Here is a 25,023-nt window from a genome sequence, read left to right on the forward strand (position 1 = left end):
ATTGGTCTCACAACTACCTCCTTTAAGCAAGCTGGAACTTTGCGTTGTTCTAAGGAGGCAATGACCACCACCATCACCCATTCTGCCAGTCCCTCTCTGACCTGTTTGATCAGCCAAGAAGAACAAGGACCTAGAATACATGTAGTATCTCTCACCTTTCCAAGGATCCTGTCTGTCCCCACCCTCAGGCTGCACAAATGGACAAGCAGTAGCCAGAGTTACATCCTCTAGAACTGTATCAATAACTGCATTCAAGTCGGAACGAATCCAAGATACTTTATCTGCAAAGTGCCATGCAAGTTCTTCACAGCGGGCTGCAGAATCATCAAGGATTTCTCCTTAAAGACCAGTAACAATCCTCTGACCACTTAAAATGGGTCAGCTGGGCAGTTCCTTGCAGATGCAAGGGTGGCAGTAATGAACGATTTCTCCACTGCCTCCATTGCCATGGAGTAGGCTTTCAAATATGCTCTAGCCCATGCTTGGCCAGATTCGCTTCAAGTTCTCTCCTAACGTCTCTCTAATCTCGGTCTCACTTGCTTCATCGCCAACTCCTTGGAAAGGCAAGGGGCTGGTTTGGCTCTGCTCTGTGAGAGGGGACGTTCAGGAGCAATTGTGTCCACCACCCTGGCCATTTCCCCAATGAGCAACTGGCACAACCCATGCCGTATCCCCTGGCTCCTGCAACAAGGAGGATGGGAGGGGACAGTAAGGGTGGCTGTCAGGCAGCACTGAATCAGGTTCAATACCGCTGGATAATCAGTGGATTCCCTCCAGCCTCCACAGCGGTGGAGGTGCTAAACAATCCCAGGGTTGATTCAACATTGCCACACTGGATCAGCCCCCATTCCAGAGATCAACCGGGGCTTTGACAGGATCACCTACTGAGGTGGCGGGAAACTCCCCAAGAGCCGTCAGGAACCCATCTATGTCCATGAGTCTCCTAGGGCAAACCGTCTAAATAGGTCCTCCACTCTTGCAGAGGTTAGAAGTCACTGTAAGCCTAAACCTGACCAGGTAATGGTCGGTCCATGACAATGGAACTACAGAAAGCTATTTCTTTGCTTTCTCTTCCTTCATCTTCCTTTTTTTCATCCATTTTTTCCCTTCTTTTCTCTTCCCTTCTCTGCCTTTTCCTTACAGTAAGGTACAGACTCACAAACAAACCTCTGCAAAAATATAAATCTTCATTAAACTGCTTACTTCCTCATAGGAAGTAGCCAGCACTGCACAGTCCTTGTAATTGCACAACCCCTTTCCGTCATCTTGTTTCCTGAACAGGGCAACATCCACCGGCTTATCAGTCACTGACACAAAAGCAGCAAAACATCCCTTACCTTGACAGCAGACATATATTTGGAGAAGCGCTCATATTCTTTGCTGATCTGGAAGGCCAGCTCCCGGGTGTGGCACATCACTAACACTGATACCTACAAGAAAGAAAATAATATGCTCATATGAAGTTCAGCTCAGGATTTCCCCAATGCTACCTGGGCCTGGAGTTACTTTCCTGAATAAGGATATGATCATCTGCAGCATATACAGCACCACTCAGAATTTGGTAGTTTAGTATTATACATGTAGCCTTTCTTCATAGTAACAGTATGGAACAGTTTGGATTCTTACTCAATTAACAGGATACACTCAGAGGTCAGATACAACAAATCCCATGAATTGATGAAACTTGGGAGAAACAGCATCTATTTCAAATTACTATCCAGATTAAGATTGATACAGATTGATTATTGTAGATTTGGGGATACTGAAGGTGACCTTGTAAGGAACTCAGGGCACTTCCAGACAGCGCCAAAACCCGCATTTTACATTACAAACAAAAAAATCTCAGGAACTGACTGCAGGTCCCCACACAGACCTGTTAGTCCCAGGATTTGGTCCTCCGCTGTCCTCACAGGCTTCCTCTATATCAGAACAAGATGGAGGGCAGATGGGGGACATCTGGCAGAAGGTTTTTTTTTAATCACTCAGTTATTCACAGGATTTTATATGCACAGGATTGTATATGCACACATGCAAGTATCTTAATATAAGCAGGTTCATATGTGTGAATACACATTCCAGTGCATAATGGTGGACATTTTTTTAAAAGAACTTCCTCCGGAGCTCTCTTTTCCCCCAATTGTTAATTCAAGCTCTGTTTAAGATTAGAAAGTTTAAAATAAAGAGTTTCATATGCTCTCCATATGTGCTTCCTTTTAAACAGCTGTGTGTCCATTTCACAGCTCAATCAGCTGATCAGCTGTTGAGGGCTTTTTAAAAGTGCAAGTGCGCTGGAGCATTCTCCACTGGGGGAAGGAAGGAAATCACCTGTTTTTCACAAGTGCAGAAATATACAGGGATGCAAATATGCACATTTTCTGGATGGAATTGGGATGTAAGCGAACCTTTTTACCCCGTGTTTTTCGTCCATTGCAGTGGATTACACACTAGCATCCTGTAGCCACCCCCCCCCCCTTTTTAGTCTGGCAACTTCCATGTTTTAGGTGCTATGTAGATGGGCCCCCAGAGTGCATTAAATGGTGCACAAGGGTTTAGCAGTTGTTGTTTTTTTTAAAAAAAAGTCAAATTTTTTAGCTAGCATTGTTTTTAGCCTTTGTAAGCTTTGGATTCCATGCCAGGAAATATAAATAAATAAATACAAATCAAGAATAAATAAGTCTGGTTATAGCTGTGTCACTACAGAAACTAACTGCAAACACCTATGCAATGTCTCAGTTAAGAAAGACAGGAAGCTAGCTAAAAGCTCATCTCAGTTACAAGTACAGTAGAATCTCACTTATCCAACATTCTGGATTATCCAACGCAGTCTGCCTTTTAGTAGTCAATGTTTTTGTAGTCAATGTTTTCAATACATTGTGATGTTTTGGTACTAAATTCGTAAAAACAGTAATTACTATGTAGCATTACTGCGTATTGAACTACTTTTTCTGTCAAATTTGTTGTTAAACATGATGCTTTGGTGCTTAATTTGTAAAATCATAACCTTATTTGATGTTTAATAGGCTTTTCCTTAATCCCTCCTTATTATCCAACATATTCGCTTATTCAATGATCTGTGGGCCTGTTTATGTTGGGTAAGTGAGACTCTACTGTAATAGCACTGAGAAAGAAGTCTCATTAGCCTTTCTTAATGGCCCTGGAGTCCTTATCTATAACACTGCCCAAGCCCCTATACCAACTTTTCAAAGTCTTAGTCTTGCCCAAGGGTATGATGTCTACTACACATTTTTGGATTCCAATCATTCTACTAACATTTTTTTTCCAGAATAGAAGTGACATGTGTCATGAACACAGGAGACCACTACTCCTCAATACATACTTGCCCATCTGTCGGTTCAATCTGCTGCAGCGTAGCCAATACAAAGACAGCTGTCTTGCCCATGCCTGACTTGGCTTGGCATAAAACATCCATGCCTAGGATTGCCTGTGGAATGCATTCATGCTGCACTGTGAGGGCAAGAAGAAAAAGCAGTCATACAAAGAGATTTGGTAAGGTTTGTGAAAATGGGAAAACCCAGAATGAATAGAATGAACCCCAAGAGACCTCAAGCCAAGCTCTTTCCCACATCTTTAAAACTGGATAACCCCACATAAAACTGTTCCAGAAGTGTGACCTTGCTATACACTTTCTATACTTTTTCACACTTCAGGCAATTACTGTACAAGCAATAAGATGTTCAATTTTATTGTCTTGAATGACAAATCAAAGCAAGCAGGCCAGAAAAGACTCTAGATATAATATCTGCAACCCACCCAACCCCCAGCCTTCTCCCTTAAGCACTGTGCCAGGTCCTCCACTTAATTGGATGAGCAGAACTATGAGGTCTCTCAGTCCCAAATAACTTCTGTGCCCAAGTAAAATCCACTATCTACGACATGAACTCTAAATTGGGAACCATAGCCCTTTGGGTGGTGTTCAACTACAACTGCCTACATTTCCCAAACATGGCCATGCTGCCCAGGGATGATGGACACCTAACAGTATCTGGTGGTACAGCACAGGCTTCCCAAACCTGATTTAGCTAAAGAATAATGTCAAATATAGCTCCCCCCATCCCTTGCCCCTCCCGCCCCTGCTCCCTGCAGCCCCCAGCTCTCACCCTGTACCGCTTGGCACCACTGGCAGTTGCTCTCCGGTGGGTGGGCTGGGCTGGCTGACGAGGGGGCCAAGGGCCTTGGCTCAGCTCCTACCTTCTGATGGGTGCTCAAAACCGCAGTCCACAATGGCACGAAGCAGTTCTGGCTTGAGCAGGAAGTCACGGAAGCCAGAACTGTGAATGGAAACGTAAGAACCCTTCACGTCCTTTTTAGCAGGGACAGGGGTGGCATCATTCACTGCCTGGGGCTCTTCGTCCTCCTCATAGTCCAGTAATTCATTCTCCACATCCTGCTCTGCCATGTTCTATGGGAAGGCAACATGCATATTAATGAGTGTTTCTAGAGCCTTGCAGAAAGACAGTTAAGCCAGTGATTACCATTAACTATGACTTTGTAGACATAACAGAAACTTGGTGGAATGACTCCCATGACTGGAATATAACAACTGGGGAATACACTACATGTATTTAAAAACAACAGGTGGGGAAGGAAAAAGAGGGAGAGCAGCATTATATTTCACATTCATGCCCACTTGTCCAGAAATCTATGTGATCGAAATAGATCAATGGAGAGCACCCGAGAAACAATAACAACAACATGGCAGGCCACCAATCTAAGAAGACCTGTAGATAATGTCTTTCTGAAACAAATCTCAAACATCTCAAAGAAACAAGATTTGGTAGTTCAATTACTCTGATATTGGCTAGGTGATTTGCTCTGCTAGCCACTGGTTCTGCAACAAAAGAGCAGATATTCTGCTTTCAAAAGTTGAAGGATCAAGGAAGCCAGCAGTCTTGGACTCAATCCTAACCAATTGGGAGAAGCAGCTTAGTGGAATCAAAGAACTTGGGATCAAAGTGGAATCAAAGAACTTAAGGGAACAGTGATCATGTAATGCTAGACTTCATTATTGTCGAACTGAGTAAAGAAGTTTGGGAAACTGTTTTTAATCAAGCTCTGGGAAATATTGGGCACAATCCCATAGTCAGAGATACTAAAGGAAATAGACACCTAGCATAGGCAGGATTTCATGAAGAGGAAACTGCTAAAAACACAATCACTAAAAATAACATAAAAGCAGAATAGATTGAAACACCTTTTTAAAAACCAGTGTGGCTGCACAGTAAAGTGAATGGAAGTAAGGGCAAATCATCAGAGATGTATTTCAAGTTTGCACAAATAGTTTAAGAAAAGTGGAGACAAAATATAGGAGAACTATATTTTGTGTTTTTATTGTATTTTAATCTGTTTTTACCTTTATCCACACTATATTATTTAATTGGTTTTTTTTTGTATTGCACTTTTTAAAACTATGACCACTGTGGGGGATTGTTAACCACCTTGAGTCCAAACACAGAATAATATGAATATAAAGTTAATAAATATTGTGGATTACAACAAGAAGAAGATAAATAATGAAGTAACAGTAATAAGAAGTAAGATTTAATCTCATATTTGTAATAACAGCTGGAAGCACCTCCCTTTCCCCATATTTTGCACATCCTTGTGGAACTTGAAAGAAAACTGTAGCCATTTGATCTCAGAAATTCTCCTTTTAGAACTATCAACTTGTACTTATTTTTATATAAACTTTAGAAAGATTTCTCTCATTTTTAGTGCAGACTGACTGATTTCATCATCTGCCAAGCAAACAGAAAGGAAAATGTAAACCCATATTAATTTTCCATTTGCATATCCACCCAAAGAGTGCCTAACTATTTGGCTAAAGTATGAATTTCAGAAGTTCTTCTAGCCAGGTTGCACTTTCATAAGTATTAAATTGGCCACATCACAGAGGACAGTATTTAGAAACGTTACCCAGTGGTTGCTTCATGTAAGATGCCAAGATGTCAACAAAACAGAGGGATTACTTTAACAGTTTAAGATGTGGAATTATAAATCAGGGAAGAGCATCTAGAATCATAGAATCATAGAATAGTAGAGTTGGAAGAGACCACATGGGCCATCTAGTCCAACCCCCTGCTAAGAAGCAGGAAATTGCATTCAAAGCACCCCCGACAGATGGCCATCCAGCCTCTGCTTAAAAGCCTCCAAGGAAGGAGCCTCCACCACAGCCCCGGGGAGAGAGTTCCACTGTCGAACAGCTCTCACAGTGAGGAAGTTCTTCCTGATGTTCAGGTGGAATCTCCTTTCCTGTAGTTTGAAGCCATTGTTCCGTGTCCTAGTCTGCAGGGCAGCAGAAAACAAGCTTGCTCCCTCTTCCCTATGACTTCCCTTCACATATTTGTACATGGCTATCATGTCTCCTCTCAGCCTTCTCTTCTGCAGGCTAAACATGCCCAGCTCTTTAAGCCGCTCCTCATAGGGCTTGTTCTCCAGACCCTTAATCATTTTAGTTGCCCTCCTCTGGACGCTTTCCAGCTTGTCAACATCTCCCTTCAACTGTGGTGCCCAAAATTGGACACAGTATTCCAGGTGTGGTCTGACCAAGGCAGAATAGAGGGGGAGCATAACTTCCCTGGATCTAGACGCTATTCCCCTATTGATGCAGGCCAGAATCCCATTGGCTTTTTTAGCAGCCGCATCACATTGTTGGCTCATGTTTAACTTGTTGTCCACGAGGACTCCAAGGTCTTTTTCGCACACACTGCTGTCAAGCCAGGCGTCCCCCATTCTGTATCTTTGATTTCCATTTTTTCTGCCGAAGTGAAGTATCTTGCATTTGTCCCTGTTGAACTTCATTTTGTTAGTTTTGGCCCATCTCTCTAGTCTGTCAAGATCGTTTTGAATTCTGCTCCTGTCTTCTGGAGTGTTAGCTATCCCTCCCAGTTTTGTGTCGTCTGCAAACTTGATGATCGTGCCTTCTAACCCTTCGTCTAAGTCGTTAATAAAGATGTTGAACAGAACCGGGCCCAGGTCGGAGCCCTGCGGCACTCCACTTGTCACTTCTTTCCATGATGAAGACGACGCATTGGTGAGCACCCTTTGGATTCGTTCGCTTAGCCAATTACAGATCCACCTAACCGTAGTTTTGTCTAGCCCACATTTTACTAGTTTGTTTGCCAGAAGGTCGTGGGGGACTTTGTCGAAGGCCTTACTGAAATCCAGGTACGCTACATCCACAGCATTCCCTGTATCGACCCAACTCGTAACTCTATCGAAAAAAGAGATCAGATTAGTCTGGCATGACTTGTTTTTGGTAAATCCGTGTTGACTATTAGCAATGACCGCATTTGTTTCTAAGTGTTCGCAGACCACTTCCTTAATGATCTTTTCCAGAATTTTGCCTGGTATTGATGTGAGGCTGACCGGACGGTAATTGTTTGGGTCGTTCTTTTTTCCCTTCTTGAAGATAGGGACCACATTCGCCCTCCTCCAATCTGCTGGGACTTCTCCCGTTCTCCAAGAACTCTCGAAGATAATTGCCAGTGGTTCTGAAATAACTTCCGCTAGTTCCTTCAGTACTCTTGGGTGTAGCTGATCTGGCCCTGGGGACTTGAATTCGTTTAGAGAGGCCAAGTGTTCCTGGACAACTTGTTTCCCTATTTGGGGTTGGATTTCCCCCAATCCTTCGTCCATTCCGTGTTGCTGAGGTTGAAGATGGCTTTCTTTTTCTGAGAAGACCGAGGCAAAGAAGGCATTAAGTAGTTCTGCCTTTTCCCTGTCCCCTGTCGCCATCACCCCATCTTCTCCTTGCAATGGCCCTATCGCCTCCTTTTTCTTCCTTTTTCTACCAACGTAAGCAAAAAAGCCTTTTTTGTTGTTTTTTATGTCCCTGGCAAGCCTGAGCTCATTTTGCGCTTTAGCCTTGCGAACCTTTTCCCTACAGGTGTTGGCTATACGTTTGAATTCTTCTTTGGTGATTTCTCCCCTTTTCCACTTCTTGTGCATGTCACTTTTGAGCTTTAGCTCAGTTAGAAGTTCTTTGGACATCCATTCTGGCTTCTTTGCACTTGTCTTATTTTTCTTCTTTGTTGGCACTGTTTGCATTTGCGCCTTGAGTATTTCACTTTTGAAAAACTCCCATCCATCCTTAACTCCCTTGTTTTTTAATATCGGCGTCCATGGAATGCCGCTCAGTAATTCCTTCATTTTTTGGAAGTCAGCTCTCTTAAAGTCCAGAATGCGTGTTTGACTTGTCTTAGTTTCAGCATTCCTTTGTATTGCAAACTGCAGGAGCACATGGTCACTTGCCCCTAAGGATCCAACCACTTCAACTGTATTGATCAGGTCTTGTTATGATTGAGCCTCATGGCTCTGTTACTGACAGACGTGGGCGTAAGACTCCTCGGGAGTCAGATACTCTCGAGGAGCGAGAGAGAAAAAGACTGCGAGACATATTTGCAGCACCATCTGACGAAGAATCTTTCGAAGGGTTTACGGAGAGAATGGAGGAGGGGCTGGTTAGCTCAGAGGAGGATGAGATGGATTGGACTCGGGTAAGGGAGGAATTGGGTGCCACTGGCCATGATGGGACAGAAGATGAATGGGGACCTTCAGGATTAGACCCATGGCTTAGCTGGAGGGATGGGACGGGATCCACAGCTGGAGATGCTGTTGGGCGTAGTCAGAGGTGTTCCAGCTCTGACGAGGAAAGTGATGAGGAAACGCCCGGGTTAAGGAGGACAGCTGACAGTGATGAAGATTTGTAACTGGCATAAAATGGGGCTTGGGAGCAATTGCAAATTGCGTCGGGCAAGGTAATCTGGGCAAACGCTTGGGATCCGTGTGTGTGTGGGACGCTTCCCTGAAGACTTGTGTGCTTTCCTGTGCTGAGACGTAAGTTGATTGGAATCCAAGGTCAGACGGCGGGAGGGATTGTGTGGGCATTTGTTTGTGCAAACCTGTGCTTACTCTTATTAGCTTGACCTTCCGTCGTCTTTCTGACGGACGCCATCTCCTGCTTTGAGAACCCGGACTGAACTGACCACGGCTTGTCTTCCCCCCTTCTTGGACTTGGAAAAACTACAAACGTCTGCTTCTGGCTTTGATCTACGGAACGGAACTGGTCTACTCTACTTCTGCAATCCTTGGCTGAATTGCTCGTGTTGGAGTTCCTGTCTACTGTGTGTGTGTGGGAGCGACGCAAGTTACTCTAAGCACAGTGCTGGCAGCAGAGAGGAATCTGCTGCCAATTAGTTGCATTCTTTGTATCTTTTGTTCCTTGGCTTTTGTTCTGTTAATACCTAGGCTGAAGCAAGCAGTTTGTTTTTACCCGGATTAAACTCCGGTTTAATCCGGTTTATCTTTTGAACATTTACTTTTGTCCCTTTTTGCTACTAAAGGCAAAAACTGCCTGGCCCTTGTGTTTTTACGGGCATTTTTGAGTTCTGTAATCTAATAAACTCTGTTACTTTGAATCTTGTGGCGTTCTGTCTGTGACAGATTGCCCGACGCCCATAAAAAGTTTATTGCAGCAATAAACCCGTCAGGAAGACGATGGATGAGTTAAGAGCCAAAGTAGACCAATTGCAAACGGCCTTTACCGTAAGCCAAACAGCTTTTGCTGTGAAAGGACATGTTTTGACTCCTGAACGCTTTGACGGAACCAGGTGCAAGTTGCCAACCTTTTTGGCACAAGTGGAGCTTTATTTTTCACAGCTCAGTGTTCATGCTTTTCCTACTGACACTAGTAAGGTGGCTTTTATTTTGAGTTTGTTGACCGGTCCCGCAGGACAATGGGCCACTAATTTAATTTTGGGAAATGACCCAGTCAAGGACAATTTGAATAATTTCAAAAAGTTGTTAACTGATACTTTTGGGGATCCTCTCCGCACGGAGAACGCTGGGTGGGCTCTGTATCGGTTGAAACAGGGAAAGGGGACTGTTTTGGATTACTTAAATAAGTTTAACCTGTATCGCCACCAGCTGGATTGGGGGGAAAATGCATTCATGCTTTTATTTACTGCCGGGTTAAGTGATATGCTCCAGGATGAATTAGCACGCTTGGAGCCGGCTGAAAGCTGGGACGCCTTAGTAGCTAAGGTGCTGCGTTTAGACGCAAGGTTCGAGGCTCGTAAACACTCAAAAGCAATGTGTGCGCCACCCATGCATGTAACCAGGGCACCTGTGGTGATGGGGGAAGAGCCCATGGAGCTTGGGGTCTTTAAAAAACTGTCTACAGAGGAAAAGAGCCGTAGGAGGCAGCTGGGCTTGTGTTTGTACTGTGGGAATGCTGGGCATTTTGCCAAAAATTGTAATGTGAAACCTTCCCAGCTTTCGGGAAAAGGCCAGCCCTAGTGCGACGTGAGTCCAACGCACTAGGGCTCCTCAAGCAGTCAACTGAGGGGAGGAAGCATGTTTTCGTACCCATTACATTATCTGTTGGGGGAAGGGAACTTGTTTCTACTCTGGCACTGCTGGACTCAGGAGCTACGGTCTCCTATATAGATATTGAGTTTGCTAAGAAGCATGGCATTCCTAGAGTGCGCAAGGCATGCGACGTGTGGGTGGAGGGAGCAGATGGGAGACTGCTGGAGACTGGGGTGGTTAACCAGGAAACCTCAGCAGTAACGTGGGAGGTGCAGGGAGTAACGGGAACGTTTGTGTGGGATATTACGAGCTTGCCTAGATATGATGTGATCCTGGGGATGGATTGGCTAGCTGTAGTAAACCCACAAGTGGATTGGGCAACACGTAAAGTGATCTTAAAGAGGCAGGATTGTTGCACTTTAAACGTTACTCATGCTGATATGGAGGGAGTGCCTGCTGAGTATGGGGAGTTCTCTGATGTATTTTGTAAAAGAGAAGCGGACAAATTACCACCGCACAGGCCATATGATTGCGCCATCAAGCTGGCAGAAGGTGCGAAACTGCCAGCAGGGAGGCTGTATGCCTTGACTGTACCGGAAAGGCAAGCTTTGCGGGAGTTTTTAGATGAAAATTTAGCCAAGGGGTTTATTCGCCCATCTAGTTCTCCAACTGCGGCACCAGTATTCTTTGTAGCCAAAAAGACTGGGGAACTTAGGTTGGTCTGCGACTATCGGATCCTAAACAAATACACCATTCGGGATAGGTACCCGCTCCCTTTAATCTCGGAACTGTTATCAAGGGTGCAAGGGGCTAAGGTCTTTACCAAGCTTGACCTGCGGGGGGCCTATAACTTAATCCGTATACGGGAAGGGGATGAATGGAAGACGGCATTTAACACGTGTTTCGGATGCCACGAGTTCCGAGTCATGCCTTTTGGGCTTTGTAATGCTCCTGCGGTCTTCCAGAGGTTCATGAACGATGTGTTCAGGGACCTAATTGACCAATTTTTAGTGATTTATTTGGATGATATCTTGATTTTTTCTAAGGACGAGAAAGAACATCGTCAACATGTCAAGCAGGTTCTGCACCGACTGCGGGCTAATGGGCTTTTCGCCAAGGCTTCCAAATGCGTCTTTCATGTGCCTGAAGTGGAGTTCCTAGGTCATGTAGTGTCAGGTAGGGAACTTAAAATGGACCCACATAAGGTTGACGCCGTCAACTCATGGCAGGAGCTGAAAACTAAGAAGGATGTACAAAGGTTCTTAGGTTTCGCTAATTACTACCGGGAGTTTATTCCGAATTTTGCAAAGCTCACGGTACCTTTGACGCAGCTTCTGCGCAAGAAACAGCCATTTGTGTGGGGGCGGGAAGCTCACGAGGCGTTTCTACAACTTAAGTCTAGTTTTCAATCGGACAACATACTAACCCATCCTGATGTTGACAAACCGTTCGTGGTAGAAGCGGACGCTTCTAGCTACGCGTTGGGGGCTGTATTGTCTCAGAAGGACTCCTCAGGGACCTTGCGTCCCTGTGGATTTTACTCGCGGCAACTAACACCCTTCGAGCAGAACTATACCATATGGGAGAAGGAGTTGTTGGCGATTAAGGTGGCGTTTGAGGTGTGGCGGCACTGGCTTGAAGGGGCACGGCACCAGATCGTGGTCAGATCTGATCACAAGAACTTAGAGCACTTGCAAACAGCAAAGAAGTTAAACCAGCGTCAAATCCGATGGGCTTTGTTTTTCTCCAGGTTTAACTTCAAGGTGCAGTTCGTAGAGGGGAAGGCAAACTTGCGGGCCGATGCTTTATCCCGCAAGCCGGAGTTTAAGACCAATGAGCAGGTTGTATGTCAGACCATCTTGCCTACTGCCTCTCTGTGTGTTGTAGATAATGAGCTCGGGTTACATGACCAGATCCTTGCGGCTCAGAGGGATGATGTGTGGACACAGGAGCAACTGATGCTGCTCTCAGCAGGTAACCGTACCATACTGCCGCATCTACAAGATCAAGACGGAGTATTGGTACGCAGGGGGCAGGTCTACGTACCAGTGGGGGCCCTCAGGTTGGAGGTGATTAGAGCCCACCATGACGAACCCATGGCTGGGCACTTTGGCAGATTCAAGACCGTGCAGCTCATTACCAGGAGCTATTGGTGGCCAAAGATGCGGCAAGACATTCTGCGCTTTTGTGACAGCTGCGCCGTTTGCCAGCAGAGTAAGACGCCTGTTGGGCGCCCTAGAGGGTTGTTGTCGTCTTTACCTGTTCCGGACAGGCCATGGCAAATCATTTCCATGGATTTCATTTCAGATTTGCCTAAGTCTGGGGGTTATACTTGTATTTGGGTGGTGGTGGATTTATTTAGTAAACTGGCTCATTTTATTCCTTGTTCAACCATTCCGGCGGCCCCTACGTTGGCCTTACTATTTACTAAGCACATCTATCGTTTGCACGGAGCACCCGAGGTGATTATTTCAGATAGGGCTCCGCAATTTGTGTCACGCTTTTGGAAACATTTCCATGAGTGTTTGGGGACTAAGTTAAACGTTTCTTCAGCTTTCCATCCGCAAACGGATGGACAGTCGGAACGGGTTAATGGGCTCTTAGAGCAATATCTGCGTTGTTTTTGTTTAGACCAACCCACGGCTTGGGTGAAGTGGCTACCGGTGGCGGAATTTGCTTACAACAATGCGGTGCACACATCTAGTCAGCATACGCCGTTTGAGCTAACTTATGGTTTTCACCCACGGGGAGGTGTGGCGCCGTCGACCAATGTGGTCTCTTCGGACCCTGTGTACCGCTCTACGGAAATGGCTGCATTGCATGATGTTGCCCGTCGCTTACTGCTGGAAGCTAAGGCAACGCAGAAGACTCAGGCTGACCGCCACAGGCAGGCAGGGGAGGAGTTGGAAGAAGGGGATTTGGTGTGGTTATCTTCCAAACATATTAAACAGGCTGGGGGAAAGTTTGCGCCTCGGTATTTGGGTCCCTTTCCTATCGTTAAAAAGATTTCTTCCGTTGCGTTTCGTTTGCGTTTACCGTCTAGTTTAAAGGTCCATCCAGTCTTTCATCGTTCACTGTTGAAACTTGATACCTCTAGTCGTCGTGGTGCTATAGCGGAGGGTATCACTGCCACTTCTCCGCCATCGGGGGAGGAGGCCTTTGTGAGAGGGGATAGTGTTATGATTGAGCCTCATGGCTCTGTTACTGACAGACGTGGGCGTAAGACTCCTCGGGAGTCAGATACTCTCGAGGAGCGAGAGAGAAAAAGACTGCGAGACATATTTGCAGCACCATCTGACGAAGAATCTTTCGAAGGGTTTACGGAGAGAATGGAGGAGGGGCTGGTTAGCTCAGAGGAGGATGAGATGGATTGGACTCGGGTAAGGGAGGAATTGGGTGCCACTGGCCATGATGGGACAGAAGATGAATGGGGACCTTCAGGATTAGACCCATGGCTTAGCTGGAGGGATGGGACGGGATCCACAGCTGGAGATGCTGTTGGGCGTAGTCAGAGGTGTTCCAGCTCTGACGAGGAAAGTGATGAGGAAACGCCCGGGTTAAGGAGGACAGCTGACAGTGATGAAGATTTGTAACTGGCATAAAATGGGGCTTGGGAGCAATTGCAAATTGCGTCGGGCAAGGTAATCTGGGCAAACGCTTGGGATCCGTGTGTGTGTGGGACGCTTCCCTGAAGACTTGTGTGCTTTCCTGTGCTGAGACGTAAGTTGATTGGAATCCAAGGTCAGACGGCGGGAGGGATTGTGTGGGCATTTGTTTGTGCAAACCTGTGCTTACTCTTATTAGCTTGACCTTCCGTCGTCTTTCTGACGGACGCCATCTCCTGCTTTGAGAACCCGGACTGAACTGACCACGGCTTGTCTTCCCCCCTTCTTGGACTTGGAAAAACTACAAACGTCTGCTTCTGGCTTTGATCTACGGAACGGAACTGGTCTACTCTACTTCTGCAATCCTTGGCTGAATTGCTCGTGTTGGAGTTCCTGTCTACTGTGTGTGTGTGGGAGCGACGCAAGTTACTCTAAGCACAGTGCTGGCAGCAGAGAGGAATCTGCTGCCAATTAGTTGCATTCTTTGTATCTTTTGTTCCTTGGCTTTTGTTCTGTTAATACCTAGGCTGAAGCAAGCAGTTTGTTTTTACCCGGATTAAACTCCGGTTTAATCCGGTTTATCTTTTGAACATTTACTTTTGTCCCTTTTTGCTACTAAAGGCAAAAACTGCCTGGCCCTTGTGTTTTTACGGGCATTTTTGAGTTCTGTAATCTAATAAACTCTGTTACTTTGAATCTTGTGGCGTTCTGTCTGTGACAGGTCTTCCACATTTGTTAAGATTAGATCAAGAGTTGCTGATCCCCTTGTTGCCTCTTCTACCTTCTGGACCATAAAATTATCTGCAAGGCAAGTGAGGAATTTGTTGGACTTTGTACTCTTGGCTGAGTTTGTTTTCCAGCAGATATTGGGATAATTGAAATCACCCATGGGATAATTGAAATCGCCCATGTTTTGAAAGATGCATACATTATAAGAAAATGCTTCCTTATAATATTTGTACCCAGGCCCTATCAATACATTTGTGTGCCTTCAAGTTATGTTTACCTTATTTGGGGTTTTCTTGGCGAGATCTTTTCAGAAGGGGTCCGCCTCCTTCTGAGGCTGAGAGTGTGAATTGCCCAAGGCCACTCAGATGGTTTGCCTGGCTCTGGGAGGATTTGAACCCTGGTCAAGGTTCAAGGCCATTCCGCCAAGCTGACTTTCTCAGGCATAGCTCATTAATGATAGATCATTTGGCGTCTAGACAGTGTAAAACTGAGATGAGAACAAAGCACAACACGTGAAAGCATTTCCTTCGAAAACTACTTCTCATTTTATAAACCACTAGCTGTGCCCAGCCACGCGTTGCTGTGGCGAAGTATGGTGGTATGGGAAATAAAGTATTGAGGAATTGGTGGTAGTTAAGGTAAAGGGTCTGTCCTGCCACGAGGAGGCAAAACATTACCTGCTGCCCTGTCTCTTTAAGGTTCCAAAGGGGCGGAGCTTAGCCTTGGCCCCTGCCAGCCTGAAATGGCAGTTATTTTTGTCAGTTAGAATTTGTCAGTTGGTGAAGCACTGGAAGGAAGTGTAGGAAGTAAAAGGATCACAGAAATTCACGTCACGTTGGAACTGTATTCAAATTAGATTAAAAAGCCATAGACTACAGCAATAGAGAAAGCCATGTCAACAACACTGCATTGAAGTCATCTCAAAGATACAAAGAATCCAGTCATAACAAGACTTTATACTCTGTGGCAATATCTATCCAGAACTGCATAGACTCAAAGATTTCTTTCCTCACAAGAGACTTCATAGTGGCATCAAGAGGAAAAGAGATCAATTTTGTCTATTAATAAAATATTTTGTTTCACAACTACAGTCTCCAATCTGTCCTTCGTGCTATGAGTCCTTCCAGTTCATTTAATTAAGCATGGAGGCAGAACAGTGAATTTCTTTCCTTTGAGCTTCCCCAGTAAAAGTGAATTTCTTTCCTTTGACCTTCCCAAGTAAAAGTGAATTTCTTTCCTTCAAGCTTCCTGAATAAAAGTGAATTTATTTTCCTTTGAGCTTCCCCAGTAAAAGTGTATTTTCTTTAAGCTTCCCAAGTAGCAGTTGATTTCTTTCTTTTGACCTTCCTGAGGAGAAGTGAAAACTACCTCAGAAGAAGGAGTTAAGCAGCCATTTTGACTGTAGAGAGAGTGCAGTCATAGAGGGCAGCGCCATTTTGAAGGAACCTGAGGGAAGCCCTTTTGGAGGAAAATGTGGTTTTCAGGACCACAATAGTTATTTTTAAGTCTAAAAAGCTTTAAGTCTCAGTAAAAGGACTGAGAATCTTAAAAGTTAGTGATCACTTTATTTAAGGGACTATTAGTAACGGACAGCAACAGGAGAATAAAAGACCTACATTCCAAAGTAACGGAGAATAGGCTATTCAGTCCTTTCTGTCCAAAAGCAATTCAGTCTAATATAAAGTGACACAAACTTCAGAAGACTTAAAGATGTCTGCTTCTTCCTCACAAAAGAGCAGAATATCTAAACCTACCTCAAAAATGTTGTCCTTCTGGCAAGATAAACTAGATTCCTTGAAACCTAAATATCAGAAGTCATGGCAGAGAATTTTAGATATGAGTCAAGCAAGCCATCGCTTTAGGCAGCAGAAAGAAATATTAGATTGTAAGGAAAGATTACAACATCAATACTGTGAGTGGATAACATATTCAGATAATATAATCTCTTTGCTTGAACATATGAAAACATCAGAATCTTTAAGTAATAAGGAAGAAATGTTGTCAGAGAGAGAGAGAAGGGAACTAGAATTTGATACCATCATGAATGATTTATCTAACAAAATATCAGAAGGTCAGGCAGAAGAAGACCCTGCCTCCCTTATGGAAACTGTTGATGAAGAACAAGTGCAACACATGTTTAGTAAAGACACAGATACAAAGTCAAACAGGTCTGTGTGTACATTAGCAGGCAAATCAAGATCATCTCACACATCCCATAGAACAGAAAGAACAAGAGGGACTTCTGTTCATAGTGGTTCTTCTGGCCAATCCCTTAGTCTGGTCATAAAGGCTAGGGCCGAGGCAGCTGCCGCAGTAAAACAAATAGAGTTTCTTAAGAAAAGACAGCAAATTGTTTCAGAGAAGGCAGAACTGGATGCCTTGGCCGCTGCCAAGAAGGCAGAAATGGAAGCCGCAGCCGCTGCCAAGAAGGCAGAAATGGAAGCCGCAGCTGCCGCTGAGCAGGCAGCAGCCGCTGCCAAGCATGCAGGTATGGATGCAGAAAATAAGGCCCGTCAAGTTAAAACAGAAGCTGCTCTAGCAACGTTAGCACAGGTTGCAAAGGCTGAGGTGTTACAAGTAAAGGCCTCAGTCCTAGAGCAAGGTCTCTTAGGAAATACATTTCCTCCAGATGTTACAACAGAAGATCCTGTCACAAAAGTGGATTCTTATTTAAATACCCAAATTATCAATATTGCAGCCCCTCCTGTGCTAACAAGAGAAAGTGCAGTAGCAAATAATTCTTTTGTATCACAACCAGAAATTATAGAGGTTTCTGCACCCAAAGAACATTATTTGCCGTATGCAGAAGTAGCAAGTCAAGCAGCAGTTCCATTGCATGATATATCTCAAACCAAGTTAGAGCACAGTTTTCCAGTAGACACACAGGACTCAATACAGTCAAACTACACAATGCCAACAACTGCATTCAGTCTCAATCCCAAAGCAGCTAGTTGGGTTCCAGAAAACCCCCAGATCCAAACTAACTCTGAACCAACTTTGCAACAGTCCTCAGTCCCACTTGATATTTTAAATTACACCTCCTACAGAAACCCAAGAAGGGACTTAGCAGACAGAGGCATTCAGAAATTCTCTGATAAGCCAGAGGATTATATGTTGTGGAAGAATACATTTCAGTCAGCTCTCAAGCAACTAAAATTGCCTGTAGAGGAAGAGTTAAATTTATTGATCGCTTGGTTGGGACCTGCTTCTTCCATACAGGTGAAGAGAATTTATGCAGCAAACATAAATAACCCACATGCAGCCTTAAATCGAGTGTGGGACCGTCTCAATGAACGTTATGGATCATCTGCACAGATAGAAACGTTGCTTCTGCAAAAGCTTAAATCGTTTCCTGCATTTACAAAAGGGGAATATGAGAAATTATGGGATTATGCAGATTTGCTTGAAGAATTGGAGGCAGCTAAGGGAAATCCAGATTTACCAGGGCTTGCATGTTTAGATCAATATTTAACACAACAAGAGATTATTGATAAACTGCCTTTCTCACTGAAGGAGGTATGGGGCCGGGAAGTTTTCTCTTATAAAGAAACTCATCAACGGAAATACCCACCATTTACACATTTAGTGAAGTTTCTCTTAAGATCAGCTAGAGAGAAGAATGATTTGCAAACGGGGTTTCCTCTTTTATATCAAAGTAACAAAAAAGATAAGAAACATTTCATAGAAACCAAAAGCAAACCACAAGTCACAGTTAGAAAAACTGAAACCAAGGTCAAATCAGTTGAACATCACACAAAGACATCAGCAGGAGTAATATGTCCAGTACACCAAATAGCACATGATCTGAATAACTGCAAAGAATTCAGGAGCAAACCTTATGAAGAGCGTTTAACCTTTGCCAGAGATCAAAGACTTTGTTTTAAATGTGGTACTTTCAGAAACCACATAGCCAAGGAGTGCAGGAGAAAAGTGAAATGTCAAGAATGCTTTAGTGAAAAACACTGCTCTGCACTACACCGCGAAACAACACCTCATCAGAAAGGAAAGAACTCTGAAAAGTCAGAATGTATTCTTGTGGAAACACCACAACCTAAGGAGATTAAGATAGTAACATCAACTTGCACAGCTTTGTGTGGAGAAGCAGGAAAAGAACGAACATGTCATCCTATTTGCTTGGTAGATGTCTACCCTGAAAACTCTCCAGATCAAGTTAAACGCATGTACGTTGCCTTAGATTCTCAAAGTGACACCTCCCTAGCAACACCTGAATTCTTTAACATCTTTCAAATTCAATCAAAAGAGGTAGAATACGTTATGACTACTTGTGGTGGAGATCAGGTCATGGTGGGGAGAGTAGCATCTGGATTCATCCTCCGGACTATTGATGGCATGAAACAATTTAGGTTACCAACGTTCATAGAATGCCAAAATATACCTAAAGATGAAAGACAAATCCCTACAAGAGAAATAGCTATGAGTCATGCACACCTAAGATCCATGGCACATAAGTTACCAAGATTCGACCCTGGCGCAAAGATTCTTTTGCTTATTGGTATAGACTGTCCAGACTTGTTTTCAGTTAAAAAGCAAATAAAAGGTCGACCAGGAGCACCAATAGCTCAAGAACTAGAGATAGGCTGGACTATCCTAGGTCCAGTATGTTTAAACCGCAAAAGGTTGCCTTCTCATGCTCGAACCTTTTGCACAGGCTTCATGCCAAATGGACGTCCTACACAGATGTTAGATTGTCCGAATCACATCCAAATACGTTTCCAAAACACCGAGAGTTCAGAATCTTCAGTATTTAGGACTACAGTTCATGACAACCTAATAGCTTTGTCCAAAGAAAACCGGCGTTTCCTAGACATAATGGAGAAAGAATGTGTTCAAGATAAAAAAGGTAACTGGGTTGCACCCTTACCCTTCAAAGAGGATAGAAACAGACTGCCTAATAATCGCATCATGGCGATGCAACGCCTCAATGCTCTCCAGAGGAACATGGAGAAAAAACCTCAATTAAAGAAAGATGTTATTGCATTCATTAACACTATGATAGATAGAGGTCATGCAGAGAGGGCTCCTAACCTCAAAGAGCAGCAAGAATGTTGGTACCTACCGTTCTTTGGGGTGTACCATCCACAAAAGCCCCAACAAGTCAGAGTAGTGTTTGACTCTAGTGCCCTATTTAAAGGAACATCTCTAAATAAAGTTCTATTGACAGGCCCAGATTTAATCAACAATCTTCTTGGCGTACTTCTACGTTTTAGGAAAGAAGCAGTTGCAATTATGGCAGACATCCAACAAATGTTCTATTCCTTTTGGGTCAGAAATGACCATAGAGACTTTCTTCGTTTCCTGTGGTTCAAGGACCCCCAGCAAATGTCTGAAATACAGGAATACCGGATGTGTGTTCATGTCTTTGGTAATAGTCCATCACCAGCCATAGCAAACTATGCGCTAAAAAGAACAGCACAACTCTTAGAACATGAATATGGATCAGAAGTATGTGAGTTTGTTTGCAGAGATTTCTATGTAGATGATGCTTTAAAGTCAACATCTACTCCTCAAGAAGCAATCTACCTTCTTAAGAAAGCCAAACAAATGTTAGCCACAGCCAACATAAAATTACATAAAATAGTTTCGAACTGCCTCGAAGTTTTATTAGCCTTTCCCAAAGAAGATAGAGCAAAGGGGATGGAAACACTAGAACTGGGACAAGAGTTTATGCCGGTTCAAAGAAGTCTAGGCTTATGTTGGCACATCCTGGAAGATAAATTCATCTTTCGAGTACCAAACACCCAAAAGAGCTTTACACGCAGAGGTATATTATCTGTCATAAACAGCATCTATGATCCACTTGGTTTTGCTGCACCAGTCGTTATTAAAGGAAAATGCCTGATGAGAGAATTAACCCATGCAGTGAAACATTGGGATCAACCTCTTTCAGAAAAAGAGAGGTCTATATGGGAAAAGTGGACGTCTTCTCTTATAGCTTTAGAACAAGTTGGAGTCTTTAGGAAATATGTGCCTGTCTCAGGCAACTTAAAACAGTTACAGCTTCATGTATTTTCGGATGCTTCCAACAAAGCAATTGCCGCTGTAGCTTATCTTAGAGTGTTGCAAGGAGACCAGCCCTATTTAGGGTTTGTAATGGGAAAAGCCAAGTTGACACCATTACATGGTCATACAATGCCACGATTAGAACTGTGTGCAGCAGTGTTAGCTACACAACTTGTAGAAATAATTAAAAGAGAAATAGACTTATCTTTCAGTGATATCACACTATATACAGATAGTAAAATTGTTTTGGGTTATATATATAACACCCAACGAAGATTCCATGTATACGTTAGCAATAGAGTAGACCAAATACTCCAGATAACTAAACCTAATCAGTGGTGCTACGTATCTTCAGAATCAAATCCAGCAGACCAAGCCACAAGAGAGATTTATGCTCACGAGCTTATGAATTCGCATTGGTTGAAAGGTCCTGACTTTTTAAAGGATCCAAAATATGTGCCTCCAAAGGACCAAGTATTCAAACTCTGTAACCCAGAAGAAGATAAAGAGATAAGAACACTTAGCACCAACATATCAAAGTCTCAGGAAGATCTGTTCTCAAGAAGATTCATTAAATTCTCATCCTGGAAACGACTAGTTATAAGTATAGCTAAGATCTTACACTTCGTCAACTATAAAAACAACGAACCTACTTCTGTAGAGGATAGAAAAGAAGCAGAATCAAAGATTATCCAGATTGTGCAGTCAGAAGTGTACAAAAGTGAACTACAGTGCCTTAGACATCACCGGCCTATACCAAAGTCAAGTACCTTAAGGTATCTCAATCCCTTTTTGGACAGTTCCGGTCTAATAAAGGTTGGGGGTCGCTTAGCCCAGGCCAAACTTAAGTTGGGAGAGAAACATCCTTACATACTGCCAGCTAAACATCATATCTCACTACTCCTCATAAGACATTATCATGCTAAAATATATCACCAAGGCAGACACTTTACAGAAGGAGCAGTGAGAAGTGCTGGAATTTGGATAGTGGGAATGAAAAGGTTGGTCACTAAAGTTGTTAATGACTGTGTTATTTGTAAAAGACTTAGGGCTGAACATCCCCATCAAATCATGGCTGACTTACCAAGGGACCGTGTCACTATACAACCACCATTCACTAATGTTGGTGTCGACATTTTTGGTCCATGGGAAATAGTAACTAGAAGAACAAGAGGAGGAGTAGTAAACAACAAAAGGTGGGCAGTAATGTTTACTTGTCTATCCTTACGAGCTGTTCATATCGAACTTGTAGAATCCATGGATTCAACATCATTCATCTATGCTCTACAACGTTTTTTCGCAATTAGAGGTCCAGTGAAACTTCTGAGATCGGATTGTGGTACGAATTTTAAAGGCGCATGTAAAGATCTAGAATGTCCAGAGAGGTCTGTGTTAGATCCAGATGTTCAAGTATTCCTCAAGCAAGAAGGTTGCAAATGGCTATTCAATCCTCCACATGCATCTCACATGGGGGGAGCATGGGAAAGGATGATAGGTATCGTCAGAAGAATTCTTGATGCCATGTTGTTAAATGTTACCATTCTTACTCACGAGATTCTCATCACCCTTATGGCAGAAGTGATGTCTATAATTAACAGCCGTCCTCTAACACCAATATCAACAGATCCAGAGGATCCAAATGTGTTGACACCAGCGACCTTGTTGACCTTCAAGACACCAGAATGGAAAGACATTACTATTGCAGCAGAGCTGAAGAACATCCATCGTAAACAATGGCAGCAAGTGCAATCATTAGCCAATACATTTTGGAAACGATGGAAAAGAGAATATCTGCCTCTACTTCAAAGAAGATCCAAGTGGGAGCAAGTCCAAGAGAACCTTCGCATAGGCGATATAGTTTTGATGAAGGAAAAGGACACGCCTAGAAGAAAGTGGCCATTGGCAGTAATAACCCAGGTAATTCCAGGTGGAGACCATCAGGTACGTAAGGTAAGAGTGAAGACTACAAAGACAACAGGATCCAGAATATTAGAGAGGCCGATCACAGACCTTGTATTAATGTTTCACAGGAATGAACCCATAAGCTAGTGTGACCATAATCTGCATTAGATTAGTTAATAGTTGATATTTTGTGTTAGTTATTTGTTATTAATAAGGGGGTAAAACTTATTGATAAGTTTTAGGTGGGGAGTGTCCTGCCACGAGGAGGCAAAACATTACCTGCTGCCCTGTCTCTTTAAGGTTCCAAAGGGGCGGAGCTTAGCCTTGGCCCCTGCCAGCCTGAAATGGCAGTTATTTTTGTCAGTTAGAATTTGTCAGTTGGTGAAGCACTGGAAGGAAGTGTAGGAAGTAAAAGGATCACAGAAATTCACGTCACGTTGGAACTGTATTCAAATTAGATTAAAAAGCCATAGACTACAGCAATAGAGAAAGCCATGTCAACAACACTGCATTGAAGTCATCTCAAAGATACAAAGAATCCAGTCATAACAAGACTTTATACTCTGTGGCAATATCTATCCAGAACTGCATAGACTCAAAGATTTCTTTCCTCACAAGAGACTTCATAGTGGCATCAAGAGGAAAAGAGATCAATTTTGTCTATTAATAAAATATTTTGTTTCACAACTACAGTCTCCAATCTGTCCTTCGTGCTATGAGTCCTTCCAGTTCATTTAATTAAGCATGGAGGCAGAACAGGGTCCCCTGGGCTGAGTGGGTTGCTAGGAGACCAAGTGAACAGAGCTTAGCCTTCTAACTGGCAGCAATTGGATAAAAACAATTATTCCTCTTCCTCTAATTAGGACTTTATTTTTCTTTTCTTTTTGTTGTATCAACCTAGAGGCATGGATGAGGGGTTGTGCTGGCAAGTTTCGAGGTTGTGGGGTGTTTACTTTTGTTGTTTTGTCCGCTGCCGTGATGCCATCACTCTTTTATATATATAGATGGAGGACAGAGCTGCTCTTCAAATTTGGTGGACTGCGACTCTTGTCAGCCTTTGCGAAGGTTCTCTACGCTGAAAAATGTGGGGAGACATTGTCCACCAAGCTCTGCAAGGTTATGCTCTAGGTTGTCCACCTCTAATAACAAACATGTTAAGAAAAGGCAGTACTCTTCCATTATGTGTGCGGAGAACAATAGGGGGCGCTAGAGAAAGGAGGGTGGGTTGGAGGGGGGAAACCATTTCTCCCTGTTTTCCACTTATTCCCCCCAGCCATGTCCACATATTGTTTATAATATTCGAAGGGAGGAGGGGGAATAACCAGCGAAAACGGGGGAAATAGTTTTCTTCCTTCAAATCCACTCCCCAAAACGGACTCGCCTTTTATTTCTCTAGCGCCCCCTAGTGGTCTCCGCCGGGATAATGGAACAGTACCGAAAAAACAATGGCTCCAGAAGTAACATCTGCCTCCTAGCAAGACCCCGAAGCCTGCTTAGGAGCCTGCAAGCCTTTACTCCAGGCATGAGCAAAATTCGGCCCTCCAGGGGTTTGCCCATGCCTGCTTTACTCTATGCTTTTTCTAATATGTTAACCGCCTTGGATTTTTTTTAAAGCATTACCGACCACAGTGTGCAATGGCCGCCAACGTGGCTGCTCTCCCTTCTTTCGTTGCCTCTCTTTCCGAAGGCCCTTTCCGATCGCCGAAGGGCCACTGGGGATACCGCGGCGAGAGGCGGGAAAAGAGAGGGCCTCGTGCGGGGCGGGGGGGGGGGGGTCTCCAAGGCCAGAGGTTTGGGGCTGGCCTGCCGCGGCTTGGAGGGTTTGCGGCCAGCGACAGAGGTGCCGCCAGGCCTCGCCCCGGACAACGGATGAGGGCCAAAACTCAGGGCGGTGGGGACTTCGGGGGTGCCCTCCGTCCACTTCGGGGGCCAAGCACTCACCCTTCGGCTCCAACCAGCGCCTTCGTCCTCGCTTCTGCACAAACCGCGCTGCTACTGAGCTGCCCCGGAAGTCCATCCCGTTCACATTGGCCGCCTGAGTAAGGGCCCGCCCCCATTCCCAAGCCGCCAATGGGAACCTCACTCCCCAGAACCGTCAATCAAAGCTCTCCGTCCTCTGATTGGTTCATAGAAGATTATGTACTGCTTTTCCTCTCCTTCCCTGGTCTCTCGGGGAGGGAGGGAGGGAGGGAGGGAGGGAGCTAGTTCGAGCAAAATGGCTGCGGGAGAAAGAGCAATGAAGAATTAATGCCGTTTGATACCTTAGCTCAGGCATCCTCAAACTTCGGCCCTCCAGCTGTTTGGACCTCCAACTCCCAGAAGCCCTAGTCAGCTTGTTCAATGGTCAGGAGTTCTAGGAGTTGGAGGCCCAAACAGCTACCAAGCCACAGTTTGAGACTGCCTGCAATAGAATCATGGGAGTTGTTTCATAGAATCA

At 44.2% G+C, this 25,023-nt stretch overlaps 1 protein-coding gene across 1 annotated transcript in view; it reads right to left on the reverse strand.

Annotated features, from left to right (window-relative positions):
* Positions 1-24,632, reverse strand: part of ddx39a (DExD-box helicase 39A) — a 32,120-nt gene extending 7,488 nt beyond the window's left edge. The window contains exons 1-4 of the mRNA XM_003217302.3: positions 24,528-24,632; positions 4,210-4,420; positions 3,338-3,465; positions 1,338-1,430 (exon numbers count right to left, since the gene is read on the reverse strand). Of these exons, the coding sequence (XP_003217350.1) occupies positions 1,338-1,430; positions 3,338-3,465; positions 4,210-4,417 (429 nt within the window). The 5' untranslated portion in view covers positions 4,418-4,420; positions 24,528-24,632. The remainder of the gene's footprint in view (positions 1-1,337; positions 1,431-3,337; positions 3,466-4,209; positions 4,421-24,527) is intronic.
* Positions 24,633-25,023: the final 391 nt, after the last annotated feature.

Source organism: Anolis carolinensis, chromosome 2 (assembly GCF_035594765.1).
Source record: "Anolis carolinensis isolate JA03-04 chromosome 2, rAnoCar3.1.pri, whole genome shotgun sequence".
NCBI lineage: Eukaryota > Metazoa > Chordata > Lepidosauria > Squamata > Dactyloidae > Anolis > Anolis carolinensis.